Consider the following 17,512-nt stretch of genomic DNA (forward strand, 5'->3'; position numbering starts at 1 on the left):
TATGCAACTGAACCAACAACAAGAATGAAGGCAGTTTATGCCACTCTTGAGTTAATGAACTCTCCACATGGCTGCTAACCCTGACTTGGGAGGGGGTGCAAACCTCTACCCCAGCAGCCATCTTCAGCTGCCTCCTTCCTAAATTCCCTGGGAGCTGCTCCAAGCAGCACAGAGTTGGGAATGGTTCTGGAGCTGGCCTTTACACACTGCAGTGCTCTCACTCCAGCCAGGCAGCAGGGCTGAGAGAAAAAACCCCAAGTGTCCATTATTGCAGCCTACAGCTTGACAGCAAGCTAGACCACAGAAGTACTGAGTGAGGAGCAAAAGGAGAGTGCCTTGAAACAGTGACTGCCTCAAGAATTACTCTTCATTACCATCAGATCCACAACAAACAGATACTGCACATTTTATGCTCAACAAAGCTTTTAACCACCAGGCCACCTGCCTTTCAGGAGATTGTTGTAGGTGCTCCCTGTGCTCTCTCTCACTGCCATGGCAAAACATGGATTTTTCACAACTGATCAAAACAACTCAGGCAAAGGACCATCCAAGTACACACTGCAGGTTGATAAGTGCATAAAGGCACAAGAAAAGATGCTTTCCAGATGCATCAGCTTAATCCTCTATTACCACGAAGGCTCAGAAAAAACCCTATGTTTGTGGATGCAACACCCACAGCAGATGGCAATAAAAGAAGACTCAAATTAGTGGCATTCTGTATCGCCAAACCTAAACTTCATCTCAGATCAACACTACCCATAATAGTGTTTAAGTAGTAGAAGAAATTTACTCAAATGTGAAATAAACTATTACACATTCTTAGTTCTGATTCACAGTCTCAGACTGGCAGTAACAGTAACATTTTAATAAACATTAGAATGAAGACACCAATATGACCAAATGACACACTTAAAGTGAGAAAACGAACAGGAGAAACCTTGGCATACCCACCCAAAACAGAACCAAAGCAAAAAAAAGGCAGAGAAACTGCTTTTGCGATCAAAACAGTAAATACTTTATTATAATTTATTAGACAGAATGAGAATGTAAATGAGAAATTGGGAAAGCCAATATTTTCTTTGACAGACATTTTAAGCTTTTGCTGCAAATGTTCAGGCAGTGAGAGTGTTTGCTCCCAGACAAGCCTACTGATGTGTGTTCTGCAGGGGCAGAGCTATGGCAAGGCTCTCAAGCCCTCTGCCATGTCCCCATTAAACTGCTGGGGATGGCATCAACCAGGGGTGCTTGTGTGCACCCTCACCCATGGAGACAGTGAAATCTATCTACCAAGTCAGTTTACTATCAAAGTAATTGTGTAAATAGCTTTTGAACTGTCAGAATCTGTCTTTCAAAGGAAAATCAAAGAAAACAATGTGCAAGTACAAAGCCTGGAAGACATAATAATATTGTATTATGTTCATATCATTAACTGTGGTTACAAAAGAAAAAAAGCCTCCTGTATCTACAAAGTTTTCTATGGGGAAAAAAAAATCATTAAATGGAAATAAGAATATTTTGAAGTACTCTGTATTCAAATAATGTTAAGATGTATAATAATAATTAGAGCATGCAGTATAAAGCATTTTTAGATTTCAAAGCACTACCTAATTGATCTTCTTAAAGACTGTTTGCAGGTAGAAAGGTAATGGTATGCATTATGTTTTTCAAGAGCAAACTAAGGCACGAAGCTTTTTAGCAACTTGCCGAAAGTCATTCTAAACTTTATGTGGTGTAGGAGGTTTTATTGCTGGCCTCGATGAAGTCACCAGCAGAACTATTTCATCAAGGCCAACAATTTCCCCACTGACTTTTAACAGTAATACATGTTAAATAGATAATTAAGTCTGTGTTTGACCCAGTTGGAGACTAGGTAAGGTTTCAGCCAAGGGGACCCTTATGAATGAACCAATTATTGATGTCATCCAACTCACCGAGCAACAGAACCCTGCCACAACACAGTTTCTGTGTAACTTTGATGTAACAACAGTGTGACAACGACTGAGCTACAGCCCATACATGAGCTAAAGACTGAGTCACCTCCAGGTTTTTCCTGAAATTATGTGTTTTTTCAGTAGACTTTTTAAGCTAGCAAAGGCTACAGTTTTCATACAAATATGAGGAATGTTTTTCAAACTGAACAGTCTATTAACTAAGCCATCCTCAGAAAGAGTAAAATCCTAGTTGTCCTAACTGCACCAAATCCAAAGAATAAATAAAATTATCAGTACTTCGTAAAATAAGTATCTTTTCTAGAGGATTTTCTTACAGTATCTTTCTTCCAGAGTATCATTCTTATCCCAGTGTCAACTATTTTATCCTCACTCCTCATTCCAGTTTTAACCTTGACATATTAGAAATCTAAACCCAACAATACTTTGCTCGGTAAGAAAGCCAGAAAAGTAAAACAGACAGGCCACCTAGTCTTCTTCTACTTTAAAGCAAACTAATCTGTGTCATGCACTCCCTAAATAAAAATTTAAAAACCTATCTATAACATAAATTTGAAGAGGAGTATTCCCATTCGTGCTGCTGAAGTCACATGTGTGAGGCAATGGGGAGATGGGGTTTCCTGCAGGAAAAGTAGTCTGAGAAACAGATCTAACTGCCTGAGGTAAGTTCAGAATTTAACATCTTCCTTCCTCTGTTTTTTGAACAGCAATGTGAAATGTTTATGGCCAAGCAATGGGGTATGTACTTGCTGGGATGCGTTGGTGGGTGGATGTGGGTCTGTGCTTGTGAATGTGTGCTGACTCCCCTGATGCTTCCCTCATCAATACTTCAGAGAGTGCTTTACTATGGACTAGAAAACACAGCTTCTCAGGCCACTAAACCCTGGAGCTGTCAGGACAAAAACACCTGAAAACTGGCATTTTTCATTAAGTATTTAAGCAAACTTTGCTACACAATGACTGGCATCTTACAACTACCCACCCTGCAAAATTAAATTATTTCATCTTACTGATGGGGCGAGTCAGCATAATAAGAGAAAACTTTCTGACTGCTTTTTACTTGGCAAGACAGCCACCAGAAAAAGCAACAAGGAAAGAAAAAATGCACAATTCAAACTGATTTGCCTGTACCTGCAGGTTTATGTAATGAATCTTCCCTCTTTGACAAATAAAAATCCGTTTTAGGACAGCGAGATATAAGGAATGTATTTATTTCAGCACACCGACGTTCTTCATATTTTATGTTTGAATGCAAGGCTGAAGAATGAATAAAAGCAAATTATGACCAATTACCCTCTTTTGCCATTACTATCCTCAAGAACTCATATTCTGTGGGGAAAAAAAGCTCAGCCGTCTGCCCCGTAACAAACCAGCTCTCTGCTGTTTCGCAGCCCTGGAAAGAGCCTGTCACTGAGTACTCTTTATTTGCTGTCAGAAAAAAGTTTTGGTACAGTACACCACAAAGAAAGCTTGGTATTCAACCAGGTTAGCAACTTATTGTCAAGGTTCCAAAAGGAATAGACAACATTTCTATTGAGACTGTTTCTCCGAAGTTATTAATTGTTTTACTGTCTAGACAACAAGTTAGAACTAGGCTAGGAAAATAGTATTTGCTGCTGGAATTTTATGCAGCAGCAGGAAAAGAGTAAAAAGTGTGTGCACACGTGTGTGTGTGTGTGTGTGTGTGTGTGTGTATTTGCTTTGTTTTGTTTTGTTTTGACAAACTGGCAGTTGTAGCTCAGCAACATTTAGCTCTACCAGCACATCTTTCAGGTAATTTTAGTACCACAACCACAGCTTTAGGACCCTTTTGTCAACCAACTCTCTAAACCATTTTTAAATACAGCTGTTTGGACCCCATATTTTCCAATAAAGTCACTGGCATTTGCTACCTTAATTAGTTCAATTTTATTCTATTGTCTCTATCAATAATCACGTCTTAAAAATAAAACTAGAACCTGACTTTTTGTGATCAAACTAAGTACCTTTATGTACGAAAATCTGGAACAACCTCTAATTGGCTGCTTTGCCGTAAAACCACATTTTTAAATGCCTTAAAAGAGATTCCTCCAGCCCTCCCTTCCCATATACACAACCCTCAACTAAACTCCCATTCTAGGTCAAATAGCAGCAGCCCCATCCAGTCACAGTCTCTACCTTGGGCTTTTTTTTGGCCTGCAGAAGTTCTGCGTTGGTGTGGCTCAGCTAGCACTGGCTACTTCCCTGCAGCCTGAGAATATCACATCGCCTTGTGATCAACCTCCACGATTTTGGCAGCTGCCAAATTTCCTCCTGAAACTCAGGATTCCCTGGGTGCAACTGGGCAGGTTCCCATGCACCCCAGCACTTCTGGAATGTTAACAAAGGACTAAAGCTCAATTTCCAATTTGCTACTATTAAATCCCTCAAAAAATAAACACAAAGAAGAAGATACTAAGCAGGTTGCAACAAATATTGAATTTATCAGTTAAAAGCTGACAATCCAACATATCTTACCTCTTTCACTTATGACTCTCACCCTCCTTCTCTTGCCACTCCACTTACAATACTACCCACAAAGAAATAATGCAGAGCATCCACAGCTGACACAAGTTTGCAAACACTTTTGAACCATTAATTTGCAAATGTAAAATTCACACAGCTCCTAAGAAAGCGTGCAGCTTTCACACATCTCCTGGGGATCTGCAGTGTATTAGTCAAAGGTTTAAACCCAGTGTATTCCCCATGAATAATCTTTCTCCCTCTCCCCCTCCTTCCTCCTGTCCACATCTAAATGCAGAATCCCCAGCTTCCTTGTCTTTAGTTTACAGATTATGTGATCCAAAGTGTCACTCACTGGATTACTGCACATAACCTGAGCACTACCCGAAGCTTACTTGTCTTCAACTTGTCCAGCATTACTTAAATGGAATTATCCGTCACAATCCATATACCGAATCTGCATAGCTCACTTATCTCAAGATTCTGTGTGTCACCTACCAGATTATCCGTTTTAATCCATACATTGAATCTACATAACATATGTCTTTAATTCATGGGCTCTGATGAGCTATAGTATCGCTGAATGGATTATTTCTCTTTATCCATTATTGGCAGTCCTAAAACCGTTCACAGCGCACTCTCTCGTGCCCCATCTTCTCTGCACATGAGCAAAATCAGAGTCTTCAGCAAACACATCTCACATCAAACACAGCCTGACACAATACCTGCACTGACACTTCGTGGAATTTGGAACTCAGTTTCTCATGCAAAACAAATGTCTGTATTATCGTGAGTTGAAGATCAGGATTGGTAGGCTGACCTCGCTTTCAATTACATCCATAAATCTGTGGTTACTCTAACACAGTCTCTGGAGTCACCTAGACTTAAGTGGATACAACTTAACCAAATTTAAATTCAATTTTAACCAAATTTTAATCAAATTTGAATTTGATTTTAAACCTAATGACAATCCCTTTCACAGTGAGGGCAGAAAACACTTCACCTGAGTTGTTTACAAACTAACCTGCATAATAGAAAAGGTTGTTCAAACAACAATAAAAATATATCAGATTCAGACTTTCCCAGTCTTTCTTGAGAGATTTGGGCATAATCACTGTTAACAATGCCTTCAACAGAAAACCTACTCAGAAAGACTGGAAACAAAAGTCTGTTTAACCTTTTGTTCCACACATCTATTCAAAATTAGCTAAGTGGGGAACATATAAAATACGCATTATTATGTCTTGACAAGTTTCAATAGAAAGATGGACAAGATTAGCAGCAAGTGTGCACTCCAAGGGGATTTTAAGAAGAGTTCTCATCATGGTTAAAGCTGCCTCACTCACCCCAGTGTGAGCAAGGCCAGACAGCCTACAATGCACCTGAGGGGCCAGTACTGCTCCTGAGGCCCAGCACCAGTGAAAGAGAAGCCTCATGTTGATTTTATATATTTAGGAATGATTACTGATATTTAAGAAATAAATGTATTTTTTATACCTTTTCCTAGTAACACTGGAGGACAGCAGCTACTTTCCTGCTGCAATGCACAGCTAACAAGGCAGTTACGCTGACAGCAGAAAAGGGGGATGATTTTCCTTCCTGTAGATGACCAGTTTGAGACCTGAAGATCTCTCTGCTCCAGTGAATCCAATAAACTGCATTATCCATAAATAATCCAGAGGCCTTTCGAGCCCTGGTTTTGAATATGATGGATATAAGTAAGTTTGAACAGGCTTTAACCAATTCAACATACAGTTTTACAGTTTAATTTTAAAATACCTCAATTTAACAGCACATTTTGTAGATTTTGCTATAGAGTGACTTGTTTTGAGCAGAGTAAAAACTCCATGGATATCAAAACAGAATTTCTTAAGAAATCTCTAGTCCCAAACTTGCAATTTAGCCCCAGACTATCTCTCTGAACAAACACAGGTATTTGAGTTATAATTTCTACAGATACGAAAGGTTCTAGATTTTGCCTCATTTTAAGAGCATTCCCTTGCAGTACCTTTCAGTCCATCTGTGGAATAAAACAATACATTTCCTTTTCAATTAGTAACTGGAAATATATAGATCCTTCTAACTGTGATCTTGAAGCTTGCAGCTGGCACTCTGCAGATACTCAGTGATGGTTCTGCTTTACAGGCGTGCAGATGAAGAAAGGGGGGTTTAAAGCAGCAGCCAAAGGTAACAAAGCAACCAAGAGAAACAACTGAATACAAAACATGGGAGTCTGGTCACTTCCAACCATTCACCCATTTCTTTATCTTTAATAAAATATTACTGCTTTCTAACTTAAAAGAAATCACGCTAATAGAAAATAAAGTCTTCTTCTTCATCTCCCTTTCTTTTAATCTCTCTCAGAGAATAAAACTCAGTGGTAATAACACAGACTTGGGCATTAACAATATGTAGCCTAGTGCTGAGACTTTCACACATGATGTACTAAAACTCCCCCAGACCTAATGAAAAGCACAATGAAACTTTGAACAGTTAAATGGAAAAAACTATGCAGTGGGTAAGATAGCTGGGCAGTACAGCTCCTAGTGCTCTCCACATTCCAGGGTGTCTTATTAATAAGAAGACAGTGCCTAAGTGGGGGTTTCCAAATATCACTAATAGAGAAATGAGGGGCGGAAAAAACACGGCTGCCAGGACAAATACAGAGAAAGAAGTTAATTTAAAAATCACTACTGGAAAACTTCGTAACTATAGAATGACGGAATAATTCTGCAGCATAATATATGTGTGTTTGTACACGTGTATGTGGGTACAGAGCAGCTCAACTTGCACACCTTTGCTGCTGCCTCACTAAATATAGCTGCAATACAGCTGAGCCATTGTTTGTTGGCTGCTCACAGGCTGATGGTGCCATGAAAACCACATTCCTGGGCACTAAATAATCAGCCTGCCTGACCCCCCAAGAATCTGTAAGTCAAATTCATTTACCCCCAGAGGGCAATGCTCCATTGTATCCTCCCTCCTTTCTAGCCACCTAGGAACAATGGACAATAATTGCAACTGTCACGGCAGTCAGTAGGAAAAATAAACCAGTGCCTGTTTTCACAGCTTACTGCCAAACTTGATCCAAACACCTAATAACCATGCCCCCAACCACAGAACCACGGTTGCACTAAAAAGCCTTAGATGTGAGGCTTTTGAACAGAGCTACAGAACAATAACTCGACTTGTGTTCAAAATATAAAGCTAAAAACCAAAAATTAAAGCAAAGAAAAGTCTTCTTTGAGGCTGTGCTGTTGCTCCCCATCCTTTCCCCCAGGCACGACTGAAAGGACTGTTGAATTTCTCTCGTGGTAGCATATAGGCTGCTGCTGCTTTCAAGTTCAGCTTGTGAAAGGGAAAAAGAGGAAAGGAGAAAAAAGATTGCCCTCCAAAAGAACTAGATCATAGGCGCTGGGAACAGACCACCTTCTCAGCACACAGCACTCTTCAGAGCAGCTCTACTGAGTCCAAAGGCACTGGAGAATCACTGGGAGTCCTTCTAAAGGTTCCAGTGTGTCAAGAGTTAAAGAGGCTCCATACAGTGTGCAAGGTCTGCTGAAATACATACCCAGAAGTGGGTATGAAAGATGCCTCCTCATACTTTGTCCCTGAAACATCTTAAAGATTCATCAGTTCATGGCAAAGGATGATGTCATTTTGAAACAATGTGCTTTTAAAACCCACAACTCCCAGGTAAGCCCCGTGGCTGCTCTTCCTCTTTATGACCTGTTGCTTCACACACATGGGGCAGGAATGAAGAACCCAGGGTTTTGCCCTCTGTATAACAATAATAATCATCATCACCACCACCACAACAACATCATCTCAGCCTACTGCGGGCTGGAGTACCATATTCTAAGTTATTCTACTTATGTAATGAATATATATTTTTGATTTACAGCCTCCTAGGGAGAAGCCTGGGGAAACAAGTGGCATATTTTCCTGCTTGGGTAAGTCAGTGGAATAGCACAAGCTAATGCTGGTGGCTTATCGGTGACAGGCTGGAAGGCCCATATAATTAAAATAACACTTTTTTTGCATGTGCACCAACCCATTAACCTGTGAGAGCATGTTGTATTGCATGCCTTATTGAATACTGCCAACCTCTTGTGCATGTGGTCCTTAAACCTGTTGGGCTTGGGAGGTTTGGGAGCCTGCCTGAGTGGGGATCCCTACATCAGGGACAACATTAGTAAGTAAATATACCAAAAAAATGCAGAGAAACTAAATCCAGTTTATAAACACCAGAAAAGAGTTTCATTTTAATTTCATCCTACTTTCACATTTCCAAAACAGCACTGACTTGGATTTTGCTACTCCAGATGTACACTGATATAAATGAGAGAAGAATCAGAGTCACTGTTTCTTTTCAGAGTGATAATGGCTGCTCTGAAAACTTACAATTTTTGACATGTGTATTTTGAGTGAGTTCCTCATCATAAGCACTGCAGAGGAATTATAAAAATATTAAATTACATGAAAACAAACAACCACAGGTTCCCTAAAATGACCTCAGATATATAAAATGGGGAAATATCTTGGCAAAGCAGGAACTACTGCTGCTGGAGAGTGGTCAAATTTTGTCATTTTCCTTCTGGAGTACGGCTTTAAAAGAACATGCTTTAGTGCACAGATGTTGTACGCTGTCTTTTAAAATCTGCACTGGCTAATTTCAGTACCTAGAGGTATCATTACACAAACTTTGCTCTTTTTATTTTTCCCTACGTGCGAAAAAAAGTAAAAAATAAAAACTAAAAAATTTACATCATCAAAATCTGTCCAAAAATAAACAAGGAATTCAGATCACCCTCAAATTTCAGAAACTGATACCACATATGTCTGATACTTTTTTTTCCCAATCCAGCAATAGGATGTGTTCGTTTATAATAGAGAACAATATATGCAACAAAAGCTTAATGTAAATTCATTCACTTAGGCCAATATACCATTTCATTGATTTATATTATCACAGATGGGAGTGCATACATTTCATTTAAACCCCAAATTACCATGTTTGAAGGGGAGGGGAAGAGAAGCAGACAAAGTTCTATAAAGCCAGTTGTATCTGTATATCCATTCTTAATTTCCTTTAGCAGAGAAACAGCGTTACCTTTTATTTCTCCAAAGTTCCCTGATCCCATGGCAAGAAGCTTGTCTTTCCAGTCCTTTGATAGTAGCTTTTCAATACTGGGAGTTTCTGAGTGAAGGGGGGAAAAAAAATGTAAGCAAATCAACATGACTGTCTCCACATTAGAACTCACTAAAAGTCTATCTGCTAAAAATAAGGCCAACCCTATTCTGGGCCCCAGTTCGTAATGACTTCATCAACAAACTGATAAGAAGGGAGGGAAGAGGAAAAAAAAAAAGGGGGGGGGGAACAAAAAAGGAAAAAAAAAAAAAAAACCTGAATGTGTTTTGTCACCTGCTGTTTCAAAACCATTAGCTTTTTCCTCTAGTGGAACAAAGCTCCGGTAATTCTGTATTACAATGGGCACATATAAACCTGCAGTTCATTGTTTTTCAATTTAGTGAACAAGTTGCTGCCTATAATGGATGCCTGTCAGTTTCTGGGTGTTAGTCTGCAGTCAAAGAATAATTATGTTGGTAAAATGTGGAGTAAAGAAAGAGAGAGAGAGAGAAAGAGAGAGAGAAGCAAAGAATTAGCTCCTAAATCTGCTACATGTAATTATATCCCTCTGAGTCTTTACAATTACATCCACTTTATAATGTGTGTTTAAACATCGTGTGGTGGTAAGCACACTGTGGAAAGATGTTCCGGTAACACATGCATTATAAATAATAATAAAAAGTTGGGTATGGAAAAAAAGCTCTAAGAGACTGCAAAATCCAGAGGGAGAAAAGGCATTGCTTAGAATGGAAACCCATTATTTGCTCATTTCAGATTCTATCACTTCCTTGAAATAAAAAAAAAAAATAAAAATATATTTGTTCAGTATTTTCAGGAAAAATACAGCGAGGGTGTGGATGGGTCTGATATTTATGTCTGCAACTCTTGTGTTCTGACCTCTTTTTGTGTAGAATTTTAATGCATAAGTAAATATAAATGCTAATAAAATTCAGAGAACATTAAACTCAATTCCAAACAATGTAATTGTATATTCTTGTCAGCATTTAGATGGGTACACAATTACAATAGCTTTCAATCCCACGATTAGCACTGCATTCAGTTAGAAAATGGAGTGTACTAAAAGATAAGTGTCCCAGTATGTGCCATCTAAATAACAATACCCACACTTATTATCTGGATCTAAGACATATACTGCTATTCTCCACATTTGTGTTTATGTGTATTTGTATTTGTTCAGGCATTTGTTTACCCCCTACCAGGAGCATAAAGGGAGTACATGTTAACTTATCAAAGGGACCGTCTGGCCTAGAGACCATGCAATTATTAGCAACTGGTTAACTTTCCCCACAGTAAAAACCATTATGAGCAACCTTCATTATCTCGTTTGGCTAATTCCACCTCCTTTCTTAAGCCGCAGCTCGGAGCTCGGAGGCGCTGCGGTTCCTCGGGGCGGCTGTGCGGGCAGCGCTGTCCCCGCAGAGCCCCCGCCGCTGCCGGGGCACCATTCATGCACAGCCTGCTGCAGTGCCCCGGCCGCAGGGATGCTGTCCTGCACCTCAGACCAACGCGAGGACAGACAGACAGACAGACAGCCGAGCCGGGCACGGCCCCGTGCCCGCATCTCGCCGGGAGAGCAGCGACAACCTTGGGATGCCACCGACAGCACAGGAGGGTGTTTTTGTTCCGTGACATTTCTGTTCTCCTTGCACCACCCCGATCTCCTCCTGCGCACCCGCGGGCGCTCCCTGTGCCGATCACCCCGGGCTCGCCCGAGTGAGGTTTCTCTGCCAGAATCTCTGGAACTTCTCCCTAAATCCCATTCAGTCCCAGGGCTGCGGGCAGGAGAAGCCGCGGCGCAGAGCACGGGGCTCGCCGGGGCCGCCGGGCTCCGGGCACCCGCACAGCTTCTGCTGAACTCCGTCCGTCCCCTCGAAGCACCCACCAAGGAAACCATTCCCCACAACGTGAATAGGTCAGATAAACACTGCCCCTTTTCCTTGTTTCTTTTTACTTTTTTTTTTTTTTTTTTTTTTTAAATTATTATTCCTCTGTGCTTTCCTGAAAACTCCGCAACAGCGTGTAAACAGGCCGGAGCAAATGCGGCATTTGCGGCGGAGAGCTGTCAGTCATTAAAAGCCAAAAAACCTTTGCAAAGCAGGAATGCGGCAATAGGGATCCATTGTGAGCTGACAATGGGCTCCAGAGCCTCCAGGCACCAAAAGCAGCCCGCCTTACTTTTAAGTCCATTGTCAGCAAAGTCCACGACAAAGCTTTTCCCCCCCGGCTAGACAAAATATTCGCCGTGGCTCGCTCGTAAAGAAACACAAGTCTTCTGTCTAACTTGCCGCCTTAAAGCTACAGCAGCCGCTCGCCGGGGCTGCCAGAGCCCCGCTGCCCGCCGGCATCCCTGCGAGCCCAAATCATCCCTGCGAGCCCAAATCATCCCTGCGAGCCCAAATCATCCCTGCGAGCCCAAATCATCCCTGCGTGCCCAAATCCCTGTGCCCGAGTCATCCATCCCTGCGTGCCCAAATCATCCCTGCGTGCCCAAATCCCTGTGTCCGAATCATCCCTGCGTGCCCAAATCATCCCTGCGAGCCCAAATCATCCCTGCGTGCCCAAATCACCCCTGCGTGCCCAAATCATCCCTGCGTGCCCAAATCCCTGTGCCCGAATCATCCATCCCTGCGTTCCCAAATCCCTGTGCCCAAGTCATCCCTGCGTTCCCAAATCCCTGTGCCCGAGTCATCCATCCCCGCGTTCCCGAATCCCCGTGCCCGAATCCCCGTGCCCGAATCCCCGTTCCCGAATCCCCGTTCCCAAATCCCCGTTCCCCAATCCCCGATCCCCAATCCCCGTTCCCCGTTCCCCAATCCCCGCTCGCTCCCGGCTCCCCTGCCCGCCGGGCCCCGCAGCCGCCCGGGGAGGGGCGCCGGGACGGTCCCGGTGTCACTTTCCCGGGGGGGTTCGAGCTCTGCCGGGGCGACCCCGAGCTCCGGAGCCGCCCGGAGGAGGGCTCGTGTTCCACCCCGGCCAGCCGAGCCCGCCGGTGGTGCCGGGAGAGCCGCGGACAAATAACGGGGGAGTAATGAATGCGGCGGACGGCCATGTATCAATGACTGAATTTCTGCGAGAACGGTAAAGATCTCAGTAGGAAATCATGATTAGAGATGTGAAAGGCCAAATGGCAAAATCCCAATAGTAACAATGCATCTGTTCGTTAATGTGTGAATATGAGTAATATGAAAATTTAACACAATTATAAGCCCCCTCAGCAATCCTGATGGCATAAAATAGATTGTGGTGATCTAATTAGTGCTTCCCCTGTTGAAATACTGTATGTTAACTATTCAAAATAATATTATATAGACTTTTTTCCTTTAAAAACCCCCAAGCAATCATATTAAATTGATGTCCTAACTTAGTCTCAAACCTCTCTTGATTTGAACTGCCATTTTTACATAAGAGACTTCAACACAATTTTGACACAGAATCAGCAAATAATCGTCCTTCTGCTAATACTTAAAAATAACTTTAATTCCTAAAGACAATAGCTTCCCCACCCCTATAGCTTTATGGAGCCAAAGAGCTAGATTAGATTACAGCTTGTTTAATTCTATTATATACCATGTTAACATATTGTACTTACATAAAATATGCTATTCATATACTCAGCCTATCACATTTCAGTAACTGCTTGTGAAATACTTTATGCACCGTATCTTGGAAAGAAACATTTATTATGTCATTTATGTACCCCATTAAAAAAAGATTTGAAATTTACACATCTTAAATAAAAATAACTGTTTAAAAGGTTATGACAGTAGAGGTTCCATGAATTACAGAGACAAAGTCATCCTTTGTTCAGCTTTTTTTAGACTTCATTGGGAAGATCATCCTCTCAAATTAAGAGAAGAAATAAACACTATCTCTTGTTTGCAATGCAGGCATTCTCTGGATTCATTGGAAAGTCAGTAAAACTTTTTATGCTTGCACATATAATGTGCCGTTTGAAACTGGGAAAGGTAGCCTGCACATAGGAACTGCTGTATTCCTGATCCCTACTCCAACCATCCCTCTCCTCCTGGATTCCCCAAAACCACGTTTTCTACGCGCAAAATCTGAGCTATATTGTGACAGATTTTGGATGTTCATCAGGACAGCTATGTATTACAATGATCTGTATTTCCAAAAAAGCTACACATGGTGCTCTGAGTATGGCAGTGATTTATAATGCCTCCTAATTCGACCTCTGAGAAGAACCCAGAACTACCCCATTTCCTTCTTCCAAGCCCCACTTGAGCTAAGAATCCCCCCCCATCACCTATTTGCAGTGTAGGTCCTATGGCACATAGTAAACCAATCCCAAGACACAGCACAGTGTGAATACATCTACAGGACTTGTTCACAGGTGGTTTGTGAACAGTAATTCATTGATGTTTGGGAAACAGTTTTGTTCCAGACACACAAAGAGAAGTGTTACATGTTGTTGCAGAAGAGGATTATGGATAGGGCACCAAAGAGATGGAAAGAAGAGGGGGAATAATTAACTAAACATTGGCCAAGAGGCACCTGACTGAATCAATAGAGATACAAATTAATCCACAAAAATGATTTCTGCTGTCTCTATTCAACACCATTTATCAGTCATTAGCTCGTTCTAGAGATATTTATGGCACATTTTGTTTTTCTTCTTTCACCCCTGCCTCTGTTGCTTACATATGCTTCTCCGCATCACTGCGTATGGCAGCGCCTACTGGTGAATGCCTCCGCCTGTGCCAGCAGCTCCCTGGCTCCTCGGTGCCCCCCAGTCCCGCCACTCTCCCTCTGTGCCAAGCACCATCCAGACTTACTCCCTCATCCACAACAATGAGTCCTGGAGACTGATGCCAGCAGCCAGCAATTCTCACACAGGCCTTCAGCACATGGAATGAAACCACTTTCCTTGGAGTTGTGAGAGTCCCGCGTTCACTGCTCTGATCTGCGTGTATGCATGCATCTGTACATCCACTGAATTGATCTTGCACTACTGGAAAGCAAATCATCTCAGTAAATTAACATTGAATGGCTTTTTAATCTAATTTTTGGTATGCTAATAAGCGTGTCACTGTCCCTCTACTCCTGCATTTGATACTTGAATACAGCTTCATTAACTTATTTAACAGCCCTAAAGTTTTCACACTGGGAAAAGAGCGGTTTGCTTCCAGGAAATGGACGAGGAAACAAAGCCATAGTAGGAGAGAGGCACAACTTTTATCACTGTCTGCTAGACTTCTATTGAATTTAGTCTACTTCCTTAAATTCATTTTTTTCAAGTATTTTAAGTCCCCTTTGGGAGTGGACCTAATCCTACTCTCAATTCAGTGGCAGCACAGATGCACACGTACCTGGACCTGCCTCAGCAGCCTCCCCAAAACACAGTTCCACAGCACAGCATTCCCTTCAGGCCTAGCCTCTCCAGTAGCTCTTTTCAATCCATGCTCCAGGGTCACAGTCCTAGAAATCCACTTATACAAGCTTAGAATGGTGTTTGGTGCCAAATCTCTATTACCTCTCTCTGCTCCTGCTGATTATTTACTGAAAGCAAACTTTGGTCTCATGCAGCTGCCTGCTTCCAGAGAAAGGCATGCAATTCCAACATGCTGTAACAAGGTGAGGAACAGGAGCTTTCCACATGTGGCATGTCCAAAAGAGATTCAAAATCTGAAGAGATTCAAAAGTGAGTCCAAATTTGAAGAAGAAATGGGAAAGAAAGCTCTGATGTTATAAAGAGCCAACTATGACCAAAGGTAGGAGTAATGTAAGTTGGCTACAAGTTAAGAGGAAAAGTTTGAGTCCTGGAGCCTCCCACTCGCTTGGTGTCTGGATGTCCAAGGAGAGGTGCCCTCCCAAGGGGTTCTCTCCTCTGTAACTACAGCCAACAGACCTTGCCCTGGGCTGAAAGAGAGATACTTCTTAGAAAAAAAGTAAAAGAAAGATGTTTGGCCTTGGCAAGGATGATGACATGAAGTGTAGCAAGAACAGAGAGAAGCCAAGAGTTGCTCAATGCCCAGCCAGACCACCAGACATTTCCTGCCAACATGTATTATTCCTAGAGGAAGGAGTATTTGGTCGGCAGAAATTATCGTGAATGAACTTCAACATTGCCTGATACACCTTCCACTTCTGGCAAGCATCCTCCTCTGTATTTAGAAAGCACTGGCAAACACTGAGCTGGCACCCATTATTCACCTTTTTCCTCTGCTGTGGTCATAAATACATTCTACTTGTCAGTCACAGTTCCACTCAGCGTTCCTACAACCCTCACCTATCAACATGCCACCCCGCTGGCACTCTGCTCTCTGCTCGTGCACCACAACAAGCCCTCTCTGCTCTAAATCAGGAAACAAGATTAAGGGCAGATTTCCAGTCTTCTTTCAAAAGAGCAGAGAAACACGTAGATAGAAGAGATTTCTCTTTTTATGCCCCCATTTTTTATTAAGAAGCTCTTACCTACACAAAATCAGAAACAATTTTCATAGCAAGGAAAATAAAGCAACTATTATGAAGAAATGCTTGGTATCAGCAGGTTACATAGACATGCAGCATCTGCATACACATATGGTTCTCCATCAAAAGAATCATGCTTTTAGGGAACTACTTGCAGCTAGGCAAGACACTATGAATCATGAGTAGGCACAACACAGAATGTATTTAAATTTGGAAATCAAAGACCACAAAACATAAATTTTTCTCTTGCCTTCCAGGAAGTACTGCAATTTTTCACCAGTCTAAAAGCAGTTTAAACTTTTGGAGCAGACACTAGGAAACACCTCTATAAACGTAAATATTGTTCAAATGTAGGACATGGTTGCTTAGGCATGATAAGCAAAAATGCGGTGCTGAGTACAATACTACCTGGGGCTTCTCTGACTGGACAGAAAGTGGTGTCCTGTCAGCTTCTGTGGGTTTGGGGTTTTTTTTTATACGCAGAGTTTTTTTTACTCCTTGGGCACAAACTCACAGAGCTGAACCAAACACTGAAGTTACAATATTAGGAAGCTGCGGTGCTCTGGCCAGTGCACCACAGTGTGACTCTTCCTGCACCACTCCATCACAACCACTGTGCAGAAAACAGCTGGGCTACATATGTCCATGGGCAGCTTCCAAGCCTACTAAAAAGCTCCCTTCTCTGGCAGGGATAACCAGCCCTCCTGCTCGTGGAATCTCTAGTCCCATCCTGGCCACATGTTAGCTCACATTGCTTTTCACTTCAGAGGAAAAAATCAACTTCTGTACCCACAGATGACCGTAGTCCCCTGTGGTGCACAATGACATCAGGGTACCATTGCATTCTTGTTGCACATAGTGCCTAGTTCTGTGTATGCTCAAAAATACAACATTTGTTTTCTAGTTATTTGCTCTCTTTGAAATACCCATCATGCTGCTTTGATAAAGTATACGCTGAATGAATGATAAGACATTTTGTAATTTCTGGTAAATGAGCACTGCTTTTTGTGTTCAAAAAATAAATTCACATAGCCAGAAAAGGTACCATAGCACCATAAATAAATGATTTAAGATCTGAATATCCAAATCAATAATCTATGACTACCACCAGAAACATGATTCCACTCTACCCACAAATATACAAAGCAATAATTTTCACAATGCTTACTGCCAGTCTCACAAGAAAGTTACCTAAAAACATGGGGATGTCTATTAGGAAGAAAAGGTTAGAGTAGTCCAGATATACTAAACTACCAGTTGTTGAACTAATTACATCCCTTTGGATGTAAGCAAGGAACCTGCAAACCACAGCACAAGGCAGGAACACATGGCTAGGCAGGACAGGGGAAGAGCAGAGGGACTTCAGCTAGATTTGAGGCCAAAACTAGCACCTCAATCAATGACACCTTCAGGAACAGCCAGGCCATTGTCCGAAATTTTTACAGTCCCCATCACCTGAATGCACTGGCAGTTGCTCCATTACCTGTGTGCTTTCCAGGCT

The 17,512-nt window shown here is 41.9% G+C and overlaps 1 protein-coding gene and 1 long non-coding RNA gene across 21 annotated transcripts in view; one reads left to right on the plus strand and one right to left on the minus strand.

The window, feature by feature from the left end:
* SOX5 (SRY-box transcription factor 5) overlaps positions 1 to 17,512 on the minus strand; it is a 295,218-nt gene that overhangs the window by 148,262 nt on the left and 129,444 nt on the right. For 13 of the 20 annotated variants that reach the window (XM_086885461.1, XM_086885460.1, XM_086885454.1 and 10 more), the window contains one exon: positions 9,544 to 9,630. The exons of the other annotated variants lie outside the window; for them this stretch is intronic. In XM_086885461.1, the coding sequence (XP_086741587.1) occupies positions 9,544 to 9,630 (87 nt within the window). The remainder of the gene's footprint in view (positions 1 to 9,543; positions 9,631 to 17,512) is intronic. 20 annotated transcript variants of the gene reach the window in all.
* LOC147653805 (uncharacterized) lies at positions 2,286 to 13,461 on the plus strand. The gene is made up of 3 exons (XR_015285790.1): positions 2,286 to 2,611; positions 8,335 to 8,383; positions 10,934 to 13,461. It is a non-coding gene; the product is annotated as an uncharacterized LOC147653805 (long non-coding RNA).

This window comes from Cyanistes caeruleus, chromosome 4 (assembly GCF_971803275.1).
Source record: "Cyanistes caeruleus chromosome 4, bCyaCae1.hap1.1, whole genome shotgun sequence".
Taxonomy (NCBI): domain Eukaryota; kingdom Metazoa; phylum Chordata; class Aves; order Passeriformes; family Paridae; genus Cyanistes; species Cyanistes caeruleus.